Here is a 13,507-nt window from a genome sequence, read left to right as displayed (position 1 = left end):
CAAGAAGATTGAGTCATGCTTATGATGTGCTTTGCAAATTCTGAGGATATTCACCATAAAATTTTCTGTGCCCCATCCCATCCCTCTCTTCCTCATTGTAACAGTTCTTAGTATACAGCTGCTGCCTATCAGTTACTGCTCCAAAACAGATAGAAAAACATTGCATCAGAGTTTTACTTGTAAGCATTACTTGGGCACTTTTCAAATAAAAAAAAAAAAGAAAGGCTTGCAATAGTGACATTTATAAGATCTGTTTCTTTTTATTTTGTACAACACTCATGTTTCTTTTACAACTTATATAGTATGTACAGAAGAAAATGATTCGACAATTATGTATAGACAACTAAAATAAAAATCTGTTTACTTCCTGGAAACACACATCTGCATGTTCAGGCACTGAGTATATTCATGTACCTGTAGGACACCACCTGAGCTTGCCCAAGTGCATTTACCACCTACGAAGTTAGCAGTCAAGTGCCTAGAAATATAATTTGATTTTGCACCAAAAAAGTAATCTAGTGTCACCTCCAAGGCAGAAAAGAGGAACTACACACACACAAAAAAATCCCCAAATAATAAGAAATCCAAAAATCAGTATCAGAGCTTTTTCTTACATACAGAGAGAGGTCATAGTCGGCCTCAGTTCTGATCTTCTTTAGGATTAAGGAAAAACAGCACAAAGAAAGAACAAATCAGAAATCCCCAGGAGAGGGCACAGGAAGAGAAGCACGAAAGACCAACTGCCTTATACAGGAACAGGTACATATAGAGGAAAGCATTGCTGAAGTTCAGGAATTACACCAGAAGGGTTAGTAGGCTCAGTATTCACCACTCCATCTCACTTCCTAGATGAGACACTAGAAGCACGTCCCAGAAGTGCTGGGAAAACACTGGCACTTCCCAGAAGTTGCCAGGATCTGACGGGTAGAGAGCTTCAGCTACAGGGAGTAAAAAAGAAAAGTCTATCTCCATACAAAAAGCTGCAAAATTTTAGGTTCTTTTAACAGGGAAACATATATGATGAGAATTTTAAGTAACATGCATACACCTAAAATAAAAATGAAATAATGAATTCAGTTGCATGTAAATGTGGATATCTAGTTGCTTCTACTGTGTGAAAAATGTTTCATATATTTTCCATCTTTACAAGAGAATCAACTCTAATATTTCGCCTAAACCATTTTTTCCTCCACATTTTCACAGGCAAGCCAGAATGAAATTATCCTCAGAACGCTGCTCAACCACTGTATTATTCCTTGTTTGTCCTCGGCAAATTGCTGGACCCATCTTAGCCCTTATGTCTTTCTAGCTCAGCCATAGCAAGCACTCTGATGGACTTATGACCTAGAAAATATCTTTTATATACAAGGCTGAAAGCAAGCACTTTGCCAGACTGTAGTAATTTTGCCAGCTTGTGGGAATGCAGCATATCAGAGCCCAAGCCCGTTGCGCTTTTCTCCCGTCTTGAAGCCAGGCCTCACCCTTTTTAGCTCCTCTTCTTTCCCCCCTTCCTGCCACCTACCTCCCTGCTCTTCCCAGTAGTTCTGGAAAGCGGTTAGAGCAAGAAGATTTAAAACTTTGGTTTCATAATTACTTTTTAATGAAAAACATAATCGCTAGAAGATTGAAGCTGTAATCACTAAACAAACTGTTGGAGTTTCGGTCTATTTTGATGAGGACAGTAAATGACTTTTGTTTCAAATGCTAAATCAAGTGATCTGTGCAGCACATGAGGATACATCTAGCTCTGTCTCTATCTGAATATCAGGGTTAGCACTGAATGCTGCAGCACCCAAGACTAAGAGCTCACTCTCCTTTTGTACGCTGGCTAACAGGTTTGCGTCAGCACAGAGAATTCATGAGGTGAAAAAAAACAAGCTTTTTTCTCCTGCTTTTCTTTGGTTAAGATTTGCCCTCCTTTATTTACAACAGTGGCAAAATAACTTCAATCAAAATGAGGTTAAGATTATTTTTAACAGATGTTCACTGCTGGCCTGACCCAAAATCCATTGACGTCAATGAGAAGACTCCATGGGGCTTTGGATTGGGTTCTAATTGTTGGAAAAATTAATGTTATTGTAAACCACTGGTCAGTGTTGTCACATGTTCCCCTTCTTTGCCAATTCTATATGACCGGATAACAGACTCACATAAATCTGTTCCAACTGTTGGCTAAGAGGCTAAAGGACATAGAGGTTTATGTTTTTAATTCCAAAGCCCTCCCCTTCCTCCCCCCCAGCACTTGCCATGGCACTACTGTATTTACTTGACAGACTCAGCGTTATGGACAGTATTTTCATAATCAAAACATTTCACAGTCAAGCACTAAGTGAGAATAATTGAATTACCAATGCTGACTGTATGAAGACAGCTAGACTACAGACACGTTCAAAACAAAACACTTTGGCCATATGCTTTCAACAGGGATTTTCATGTATTTAGAAATGCAGGAGTGAGTGAGGGGTTGCACTTACTGTTGAGAAGACGGAAGTCGATGAACGGGTAGGAGCCGCGGCGCTCAGCGAGAACCCCTGTCTGACCTCTCACCCGTGCATCTCCTGCAAAACACAGAATCCCCAGAGACGTTAGAAGGGGTCGCTGCCTCTCTCTGTTGTTTAGATCTACATCTATTTTCTGTTCAAACTGGTGACGTTTATGCTCCTCCAGTGGGAAAACTCAGGTCCAAAAAATTGTCTCCCACGACATCCCTGTAGGCATACATGCATTTAGCAAAGCAGCACAGTTGATCCACTTATCAGAACAAAAGGGCTAAAAAGACATTTCCATCCCACCAAACAGCTTCTCAGCCAGCAAGGAGACCCGCACAGCTTCAGGAGGAAAGACTCTGTGGTCTGGCTTTTTGTTTGAACTATTCCAGTTGGATTCTGAATGCTGCGGCATTAAACTCGAAGGACTCAACCTAAGAGTAGGCTCACAGTACAATGCTGGCCTACAAAAGACCCAAGGCTAACAAGACTAATGCTGCCATCTGCTTCTGCTAAAACAAAACAAAACAAAAAAAAAACAAAAGACAAGCCAGCCTTCTCCAAATCTCCAAACTCATGGGATTGGTCTCCAAATCATGAGATGATAACAAAGCAACATATTTTGGTTTCTTTTCACTTTGAGCATTCCCAGAAAATATCAACCTTTTTCTCTTCAGACACTGAAATTGATTTCTTTAAAAGAAATCTGATGTTCTCAGATAAACATATATTCTAAATCTCTGTAGTGAGGGTTAAATGTTACGAAATTACAATGCAATTGTAAGAATTAGTATCACTGTGTCTAGAACCTGACTTAACCACAAATATTGACTAAACAGGCAAAACCGCTTTAAGGAGTGAAATACTGTTCAGCATGATTAGAAGTTGCAAAATCTTAATGTAAATAGGTAGTACCAAGGAACAAATTTTTGCATTTCCATAATTTTAAATATCTTGCTTTATAATTTACTCATGTCTTTTCAGTTAAAGCACAAGACCGAGGCATTTAATGTTCTTAAACAGGACTGAGCTTGGAGATTTTGGGATCTGGGATGGAAGTACTCGAAAGTTCTCTACAAGACCAATTCCTCCTCTCCAGGAACACAGAGCATGGTGTTGAAAGCACACCCACAGCATTTCCTGAGACAGCTCACACTGTGGGCCTCGCAAAGTCTGCAATAAAATTATGAATTATTAGTTATTTTGAATAATGCTTCCTCTGGGATCTGAATGCAGCATCTGAGTAGTCTAAACAAAAAGAATCGAAGAATTTGGCTGCTAGCTTCTACCGCTTAAGCTTAAAAACAAGAAAACATCTTGCAGCACAAAAGAAGGACCTAGTTAGATACTGTTATTTTTTCTATGTAATGTTCACTTAAAATGTGCTCACAATTATTTTTAAGGGATGCAGGCCAAGTAAAAACTAAGCTGAATATTCTAGGAAGAGAAAGTCTTCTGTGCCCTCTGGAAGTCCTTAGAGTTATGAAAGACATAGGAGCATGAAGTCAAATTAGGAATATTTCAAACACAATCACTTTAGATTATAAGTATAAACCTGTTTTCTCTCTTCCTTACTTACATTTTTCTCTTTTGCTCCCAGAAACAGACCATGCACTGACTATATTCAGCTCCCACTTGGCAACCTCAAGCTGCCTGTCCCTGGCTCTAAGGAATCAGCTTCAAAAAACTCGAGCAGTCATCGACGCCACTTGCGTTGCGGACAGCAGGACACGAGGTGCAACCCTCCCCTTGCTCTTCAGCTGCTGCAGTTCAAGTATGTGATAACTGCGTGGGCCCATCTTCATCAGCTATTTAAAATAACATTGCCAATATCACTGTGGCAGCTGAGGCACAGAAACCTAATTTTCCTGTGATGCTTCTGCATAAAGGCAAAAGGGTGGAACAGAAAGCTGAATCGTTTGTAAAACACCACCACAGGATTCATGAGCGCCCATGAGTCAGAGTTCACAAGGCAGCGCCCTTACTTGCGAGTACTGCTGTCTACCAAGGTAGCCCCACCGAATGGGGTGAGTCATGCAGAGAGAGCAAGGGCAGCCATAGGGTACACACAATGCAAGCCAACATCAGACAGGCTGGAGCCTGTCACTAGAGCAAGCATCAGCCAATTAAGAATGGATGTAAATTCACAGCGTGCCTTGATCTCGGCTTTTGTTTTTCCTATACGCACCAATGAATTCACAGGAAACTGCAAGCAGAACTGATAAACATATCACCAATGTGAGTAAAGCAGCAAATAACTCAGAACACTTTGAAAGAGAGAAATCCCAAATCAAAAAATCTGAAAAAAAAAACCACAATAGGATAATGTAAATTCAGGACGAATTATTTTTTTGTTTTCTGGACATCATGAGAGAACAAATCTATCAGATCAAGAAAGGTACATACAACTAGAGAATAACAAAGGTATGCATATTTAGATATTGGAAAAATTATCCAACTCTGATCCCAAATAGAATGAAAGGTAAATTAAAGGTAAGTAGACAACTGGAAAACAGAAGATAATGCAAGGTGGGCTTACTAAAAGCAGACCATGCCAGATAAAACCTGATACTGAATTACCTTCAATAAAACAGGTAATTGTTATACAAGAAAAATAAATGTAGTCTATTTCAACCATATGGATTTCAATATTGGGGAAGGCAAGAGACAAGTACAAATACCGATATCTGGAAATGAATACGAGTAAGAAGATAATAAGATGTGCTGAAAGAGAACTATTTTGCTGGGGAACAATTACTGTCATGGGCTTTCAAAGATTCATATTTGGAACAGTGTTAAAAAATTCATGAACAATCTTGGCTCAGAAGTAGAAGAATACTAATAAAATTTGAGGATAACACAAAGCTGAGAAATATCAAGTGTGTGTGACTGTGACTATTTTAAATACATCTAGCTACTGCTAGCTTCTCTTCTACTGTTGCTCTATGGCCCAGCTACTCCAACTTCCACATTTTCCTGGTAGCCCAACTTCCTCTAGTGGTCTGCTGCTCTCTCCTGCAGAATTAAATGTAGCTAATGCATTATTCAGGCAAGGTAACTGTAGTGAAAAGGGGGAAATCTAGACAGATACGACAACATTAGACAAAATACCTGCTCTGAGTTTATGCAAAAGACTTAAGAAAACTGAATTCCTCTGGAAAAAAAGTGCAGAGGGGGTTTTCTAGATAGGTAACCAGAGAACTAGAGAGTCATCCCATAAAAGGAAAAGCTTCATGGAGTAATCCTCATTTTGAGGAGCACCAGAAAGGGAAAAAGTCATCAAAAGAATAAGATTCAGAAGGAAGTGATGAAAACAATCTAAGTAGCTGATGGCTAAGACTGTATAAATCTTGAAATATGACCTGGAAAAGTTGAAGATCATGCATGATAATCAAGAAACTTACCACCAGTTTTGTGTTCTTCAAGAAAAGGCAAAGCAAATGAGTTTTAAGCAGTAAATCTGAGGACTTAGGGCTGAAGTAGTGGAAAAACACTGATCATTCTAGCTGACTATATTATTTTTCACTTTTTACAGATAATAAACAATTGGGCTGTACCTAACACTGCAAAAATCTATATGCAGAATAAGTCTTCATCCTCACTTGTTTAGTTAAAGCCACTAAAAACTTTATATTCAAGGATTATTAACTTTACCCTCAGGAAAGGCAAGTTTCTGATGAGTAAAAGATGTTATCAAGTAGCTCTACCTAATGAATTTGTTAATTCAAAATACCTTGCCAGGTGCCACCTAGTCTCTTGCTGCATCATTAGAGAAAGATTAGGTAGGAAGTGGAGGTGGGCTAAATCAACCACACCTGCCTTCCTCTATCCTCCTCTTAGTTCACGTGTTTGGAAGACACATTTATAGCTTTCTCCGTCACTTTTAATTACATGTAAGTACACTCAACAGAGATAATAAAAATATGGATTGCACCAGATGTACATCACAGCATATGGTTTCTAATTTCTTTAAGGCAAGGACTGTTAATGGCAAAACTTCTGATTGCCTTTTTTTTTTGTTAGATAGCACTTTTGAGCGGGACTTTCATCAATATCCTAGCCCTCTACATCAGCACCTGCTATGTATGATTGAATTACTACACATTAACACATTTACTTGCCAAGGATTATGAGCCTGTGGTAGGTGGGGAGAAATGGATTGGTTTATATATACATCCAAATTTTCACTTGGTACGCATGTTCCTGTATGGACTGGGGTCCCCGAAGCATGCTAGGAGACTTGATCTCTATGAATACATGAGATGAAACCTGGCTCCCTTGTGTAAGCTTCTATCCCTTTGCTTTCCAATTTCAAGTCAAACTGAACAGTTGTTCTGACGATTTAGACAATTAGCAGTTTTAGCTTTTTGCCATGCAAGGAAGGATTCTGTGGAAAAAAGGCAGGAAATTTTGACAGCGCTTTGTGCTCCCAAGTGAAACAGAGAGGGCAAAGGGAAGACACAAGGGAACAGGTCCTCTTCTGTGTCCTCAGCTGAAGACACAGGGCTGCAACATTTCGCATTGCAAATGCCAAGAATTTGAGGCCTGGGGGAGCTGAGAACTTGGGGCAGCCAGGAGAGCTTCCAGAGGAGACATCTCTGAGCAAAGCCACTGCATGCTTTTACTTTTCCTTCATTAAAGCAAACAGATATGAAAAACACCCAAACAAATCAACAGAAAGTAACGGGCTCTCTCTATGTGGCATGTTACACAGCTGATAGCAAGGACTGACACACAGGACAAACTGTGGTACAGGAAAATCAAATATGGGGCGAGAACACAATATAACTGCAAATGCAGTGTCAACATACTATCAAGATGGGCAGAAGGGTTAAGGAAAGAATTAGGCAGCTCAGAGCTGCCTTGACATCTGGAGCGAAGAACCATCCGCGCTAACAAAAACAACTTCTCCAAGGCTTGCCTGAAATGACGTGGGATTCGATTTCACTGAGCAAGCACAACAAATTAGGAGAGAAAACAGGGCCACAGCCGTGACAAAACAACAAAGCTGCTTCATGCACCAGAAGCTAGGATGAGCCACCAAATTATTAATTTTATTTGGTATACAGCTCCATGTGGTAAGTCATAAATACCACAGAAAATTCACAAGAGGTTAGAAGTATTTACTCTAGTCAGACTTTTCTACGATTTTATCCAAATATTTCTTAAAACTGACTGTCTTAGGATACTGCAGTGGCTGAGTACTTTCCATGGAAAACAGAATGGCAGTAATAAGGCTTCTAGTGGACTCCATGGAGTCCCTGACTCTTCTACTATTTCAGTTAATAAAAAGGCTTGGGATTTCTGAGATGGAAGAAGATGAGTTGTCGATATTTGCACTGTCATTTCAGTTTTGGTGGGAAGCTTTCTAAAAGAGGAAAGTGTTGCCATGTAAAAGTGGGCAAACTCAGACTTCAAGTTAGAAAAATCACTAGAATTATTTTTATTTTGAAAAATTTTCAGGCTTGTTCATGGCTGATTCATATTTGTACTTGTTCAGGTTATTTTTATTCTGTTGTCTTAGTGTTATAAAAACTATAGATAAAAATTGCTATCTGGAAAACACATTTTAGGCATAGTTTAGACATGCATAAGTTTTTCAGTGAACAAGAACATTTCCTTTGAACAGATCCAGAGATTGACATTAGAGGCTACAGAGTCAGGGTAAATCGTCTCTCCAGCAGAAGAACTGGGGGTGTCACTTCACTTGACCCATTTTTAGGCACCAAACTCTTAAGCATGTAAATATTTCAAAACATGAGGGTTTCTGCCCCATACAATGCACACTCCACTGTTTCTGGTAACAGTCCTAATTAGCTCTCCATCAGAACTTTCCTCCAGGATTCTCTGCAGTTTCCTTTCAGAATATTTTGCAAAGCAAGATAACCCTTGATATTCCCTTATAACTTAAAAGAGATAAAATGACCCTGCCTTAATTCCCTCTGCAGCAGTCTACTCTGTGAACATACAACTTCCAAGCAGTAATGAGTAAATAAATGAACAGCCTGTTGCTTGTACAGGTAACACATTTTCAGCTTAAGGCTTGAATCAATTCTCAAAGTTTTCAGCTGTTTCATTTTTCAAAGCAAATACTTCAAAAAGTTGAATGAAAAAAGGCATTTCCCATGGAGATCCTTGGAAAAAAAAAGCCTATTTTCACTGAAAAAATAAATATTTTGATTTTTTTTAACCATTCAGTTGCTCAAATTTCAACTAATTAAAATGCCATCTCCAAATCTGCAACTGTTGAAATATTTCATGCATCTTTTGTTTTCTTATTAAACTTTATTTGGAGTGAATAGAAGATGTCAAGCTCAGCATGATCTATTCGGCTATACTGAGCAACTGTCTTTTCTTCAATCTTTTACTAAAATCTGTACAATTGCTCTATCTTAAATCATCTTGTTTAAGCTGCTTAAACAATATTAACAGAGTTGCTTGTGCTTGTCCAAATACATGCTGGAAACTGGCAATCTGCTCATAAAACCCTCCTCAATACCATCCTCCTCGCTTTTGCAGTGATATACAGCCCAGATATACGGTCAGGGGAAGATATTAGGATCCACAGGCTTCCCCCCACCCTCAACCTGGTCTATTTTGGCAAATGAGCATCCTGAGTAAAGGTAACTAAAATGTATTATGGACACCTTTGAAATCCTTCCTTTAAAGGTCACATTCAGTAATTCAGGGGAAAAGATTTTGGAACGAAATACCTGGAGACAAAACTATTACAACACTTATCACGCTTGAAAACAAATTGCTTTCAGACGAACTGCAATCCAGGTAAAAAGCTGCTCACAGAGCATCAGTTAGCAGCAGTCCTTGGAAATTCATATGCTCATCCAGTTTACAAATAGTTCTCTTCACCCCTGTGTTTGCTCTTGGATGAGCAAATATAGACTGCATAACAAAATAACTACCTCTGACTGAAAAAAAAAAGTGGTCTGAGAGTTTACGATGATAAGCGAACCCAAACATGCCAAACAAGGTAACTTTCCGAAAGGTCAATACGTTGCACTGCACAGGGAATGCTTCCAGTTGTTTCAGAGTTTGATAACAACTAGGAATTATTGCCTGAAGCCTGGATTTATTTCACCCCACCTTTGGCATAAGCCAGTGGAGAGGAATAGGTGCCTCCACCCACTGATTAACTCTTAAATGGACTGTACTGCCTTTCAGGGGTGCATGTTTCTGACTTTGACTGCAGCTGGCTCTGTTCCTAAATGAGGTGCCATAGTTTAAAGCACAGCATAGCAGAGGAAGAATTTGAGCCCTTGTCCATGATGACGGTTTGCAGACAGCTGAGATCACACCAGGCCTTTTATCTGTAAGTATGCTACTAACTGTGATTATCCCTCTGGCAGTTACTATTTCTTTTGTAATAAAAGTAATAGACACATTCAGTTCACACTGATGTGGGCACATGAACAAACCACAGAGTGCAGGCACGTACAGTGTAGTTCTGCCCCACAACGCTGTTAGGCAAAAATTAACACTTGTTATGCAGTAGTAATTGGAGTGCTCTTTCTCTTTAAACTAAGAATATGGAATAACTGTGTTCTAGTTACTAATGTGTGATAGTCATTTAACCATCAATATTTTCTAGGAAAAAGGATCAAAGTTTATAGAGCGTTCATATAAGATGAAACCACAGAGCACAAGGATACAAAGGGTGCATGAGAACATGGATGAAAGCCATAGACTTCTTTTTCACATACACACTTTTCCATTTTGGAAAAATCAGACATAAAGCAAGTTTTTCAGAATTCAGCCAGTATCTTTCATACGTTAAGAGAAAGATAGACAAGCCATGGTAACTTGCAGCACAGAAACTTAATAGCCAGGTATTGAACTAAAAGCGAAGGCAGGTCTTGGAAAAAAAGAACACAAGGAGAAAGCACAGGGACTTGTAAAAATATACTACTATAAACGCAGAAGGCCAAAATCATCAATCACCACCTCCGTACCTGAAGGGAACAACTTAGACAAACACTTTGACTTTGGTAAATATTTTGTTCCAGCTAGCACTGACTACCTAGAAGGCTGAACCTGCGAGTCAAAGATGGAAAGAAAAGCCAGGGAGAACAGGGAGCCAGGCGGAGACATGGCATACTCTGTTTTTCCAGTGATCCCTCTACAAGCCCAGTTCTTGCTTGAGCTGCAGTTTACAGCCCTCCAAAGCAGTAGCCCCTGACCAAGAGTATCTTGGGAGTTTCTGGCCCCACATGGTAGTATTTTGCCTGGCTTGAGTCTTATTGAAATGCTACTGCTGCTGCTCAGCAAAATTCACAGAACTAAAGTGGCCCCTTTGCTGGATCGGGAAAACCCTTTTGCTGGATTGGGAAAACAGACTTGCAATGGGCTGGATCCTGTTAGTATTTTGAATGCTACTGTTTCCCGTGTTAGAGCTAAGAACCAGCTGTCTGCATTTGAGAGTTTTTATACTGCATTACTGGGACTTTAGTCCTGACTGCCTCTGAACAGCCATCATTGATTTTTCGTGGAAAGTGGGTAGTAATGCAGGTAGGGTGCTGAGATATCATACTAATTCTTGCCTTCCTAAATTGTTAGATAGCTTGTAAATTACTCTGTATTAGGAGATGGGAGTTAAGTCAGCAGATTCAGTTACTTTTATCACTATGGTTGCTATTGCACTGCAGCCCTGCTGGGAAGCAACGAAAATTGCTAGTTTTCTCACCAATGAAATTAAATCTAAAATAATGTGCTAAAAACTAAAGGATACAGCCTGAAATGATAAAAGCTGTAATGAAAGTTCTAACAACAGCTATATAATGTGCTCCTAGGAACAGGTAGTAGGCTGCATTACCATGGTAACTTTGAAGTCTTAGTGTCATATTCCTTCCATCCCTCTTCCAAATAAATTATAACAAGGAAAAAATACATTATTAATTACTTAAAATTGTTCTTGAAATCTAGTCTTCTACCAGACTTCCCACTACTAAAATAAATATGTAATTAACAACAATTTCTATAGACCTGTACACTTCCAATCCACATATTTTTCGAAATACGTTGTTTGATATAATACATTCCACTTTACAAAGAATGCTTATTTTGCTCAAGACCAATTACAAAACCACAGTTCCTTTGTATGTTTCACGCATTAGGCCAAGATACTTCTTTTACAAATTACCAAAAGATACAATTTTCTTCACTCATCATTACCTCCAGACCTTAGGTTGTCCAGACTATAAATTGTTTTCTCAACTGTCATGAAATTCTAGTTGTGGCTGTACTTTCAGAGATCTCTTTGCCCTTGCCTATCCTTTGCAACTTCTAAAGGAAACTGTTTCACACTACGACAGGTGATTCTATTAATGTGGATTTCTGATTTGAACATTATCAGTGCTTTAAATTATTCCACTATGAGAACAGAAGTGGACTAATGAGGGCTTTAAAGTAGAGGAGTAGGTTCTTTTCTGCAGCAAGTTGAGATAATAATTGTTGAACTTTTGTTCGTTTGTTTGCTTTCCTATTTCTCATTCACATTTCTCACCTATGTGTTATATTTATTACAGGAAAATTTTATGTGTATTGTTAGTGGAATAATTTTTATTTTACAGGTTCCTCAGGTACAATTATTTGCAAGTATATGCATTTTATTTTGGGTTGATTGTCATTCTCATTTTCTGTTCTGATACAATTTCTGTTTGGCTATACAATAGTAAGTATAATACTGCAATCCACATATGTCTAACATAGCCAATTTTATATATTACATATATTTTATTTACATTGAATAATAATTGATATCATGACATAAATGTTAATAGCAGAACTCTTATAATTTCAAGTGGAACAGAAAAACTTGACTTGCATTTGAGAAATGTTCAATAATTGGAAATTAACAGTTTTATTTCTGAGAGCCAAAGAGAGGACACTACTGAAATGAAAGCACTGAATGGTGGTCATAAGCTCTGAGCTCATCTCTTCATTTCCATGCCTCAGTTTTTCACTTCTCTGTTTTGTCTGTCCTGTCTCGACCGTAAGCTCCCTTTCACAAGGCCTTATTGGGTGTGAGGTACCTAGTACCAGTACTGCAGTCCTCGTCACCGTTTCTACATAACCGTAATACAAGCATCGATTATATTTGTTTTCCATACTACCAATGGTTAAGTCAGACAATATTCAAAGAAAATAAATTCAGAGGTTTCCCCTCATGCCATCAACCTCAAATTTGCTTTCAAGTGTGAAAAGGCTATTTCCTCAGTTTTGCTTGTGAGATTCCTACACCTTCTGTCTCCAGTGAAGATATAACAGATAGGCATTCAGAACTGCCAGGAGAAAGACAACAATTACCATTATTTCTACCCATCTCTGTGCTTCTGTAACCACTCAGCCAAAACCTAATCTCTGCCTGTTAACGGTTTTTACACAATGGTGGTTTTGTTTGTGGAAAACTCTTCATTTTCTACCAGAAGTGCATGGCACTGTCACGCAAGAGGAGAACGATCTCCTCCAGCTCAGCCTGCTCCCTGTATATAACACTTCTCTCTGAAGGCTCCCAGGTGCTTTCACACCCCTTGGAGGTGCATCAACACAGACCTTCGAGGTGCACCAACACAGAGTTGACTTTGCAGCTAATTCAGTGAGACCCAATAAGTAAAAGAATCTTGGTCTTGTGTATCAACTACATGCTCATCCTTCTTCCTTTCATTCCCACCTCCCCTTCACGCTAGTTTTTCTTATCTCCAGTGTGACCCTTTCTCCTCCCCTTCCCTTCGACTCACAGCTCACTCGGTTCCCTTTAGTCCGGAGGTTGCGGGATCACACGGCACGGCACGAGGAAGCAGCAGCCACGGCCTCCTCCTGACCTGACAGGGCAGCCCCAGGAGCCCTCCTGGCTGGGAAAGAGCAGTAACCGGGCAGGGAGGAGGAGGAAGAGGAGGAGGAGGAAGTGCTTAGCGCGGCTCCAACTTGAGCCAAGCTGCCTGTAATATCTTGCAGGAGAAAACTTTACTCACTGCCTCGGGCTTTGCTGCAGGGAAGAGTTTGATTCT

General features: G+C 39.4%; 1 protein-coding gene across 2 annotated transcripts in view; it reads right to left on the bottom strand.

Annotated features, from left to right (window-relative positions):
- Nucleotides 1-13,507, bottom strand: part of PDE7B (phosphodiesterase 7B) — a 169,616-nt gene that overhangs the window by 33,582 nt on the left and 122,527 nt on the right. For both annotated transcript variants that reach the window (XM_088529870.1, XM_088529869.1), the window contains one exon: nt 2,475-2,558. In XM_088529870.1, coding sequence (XP_088385996.1) covers nt 2,475-2,558 — 84 coding nt within the window. The remainder of the gene's footprint in view (nt 1-2,474; nt 2,559-13,507) is intronic.

Source organism: Tinamus guttatus, unplaced genomic scaffold (assembly GCF_059628265.1).
Source record: "Tinamus guttatus ecotype Peru unplaced genomic scaffold, ASM5962826v1 Tinamus_guttatus_pri_ptg000351l, whole genome shotgun sequence".
Classification (NCBI taxonomy): domain Eukaryota; kingdom Metazoa; phylum Chordata; class Aves; order Tinamiformes; family Tinamidae; genus Tinamus; species Tinamus guttatus.
Note: the sequence above shows the minus strand (reverse complement) of the source record. Positions and strands in the feature narration are given on the sequence as shown.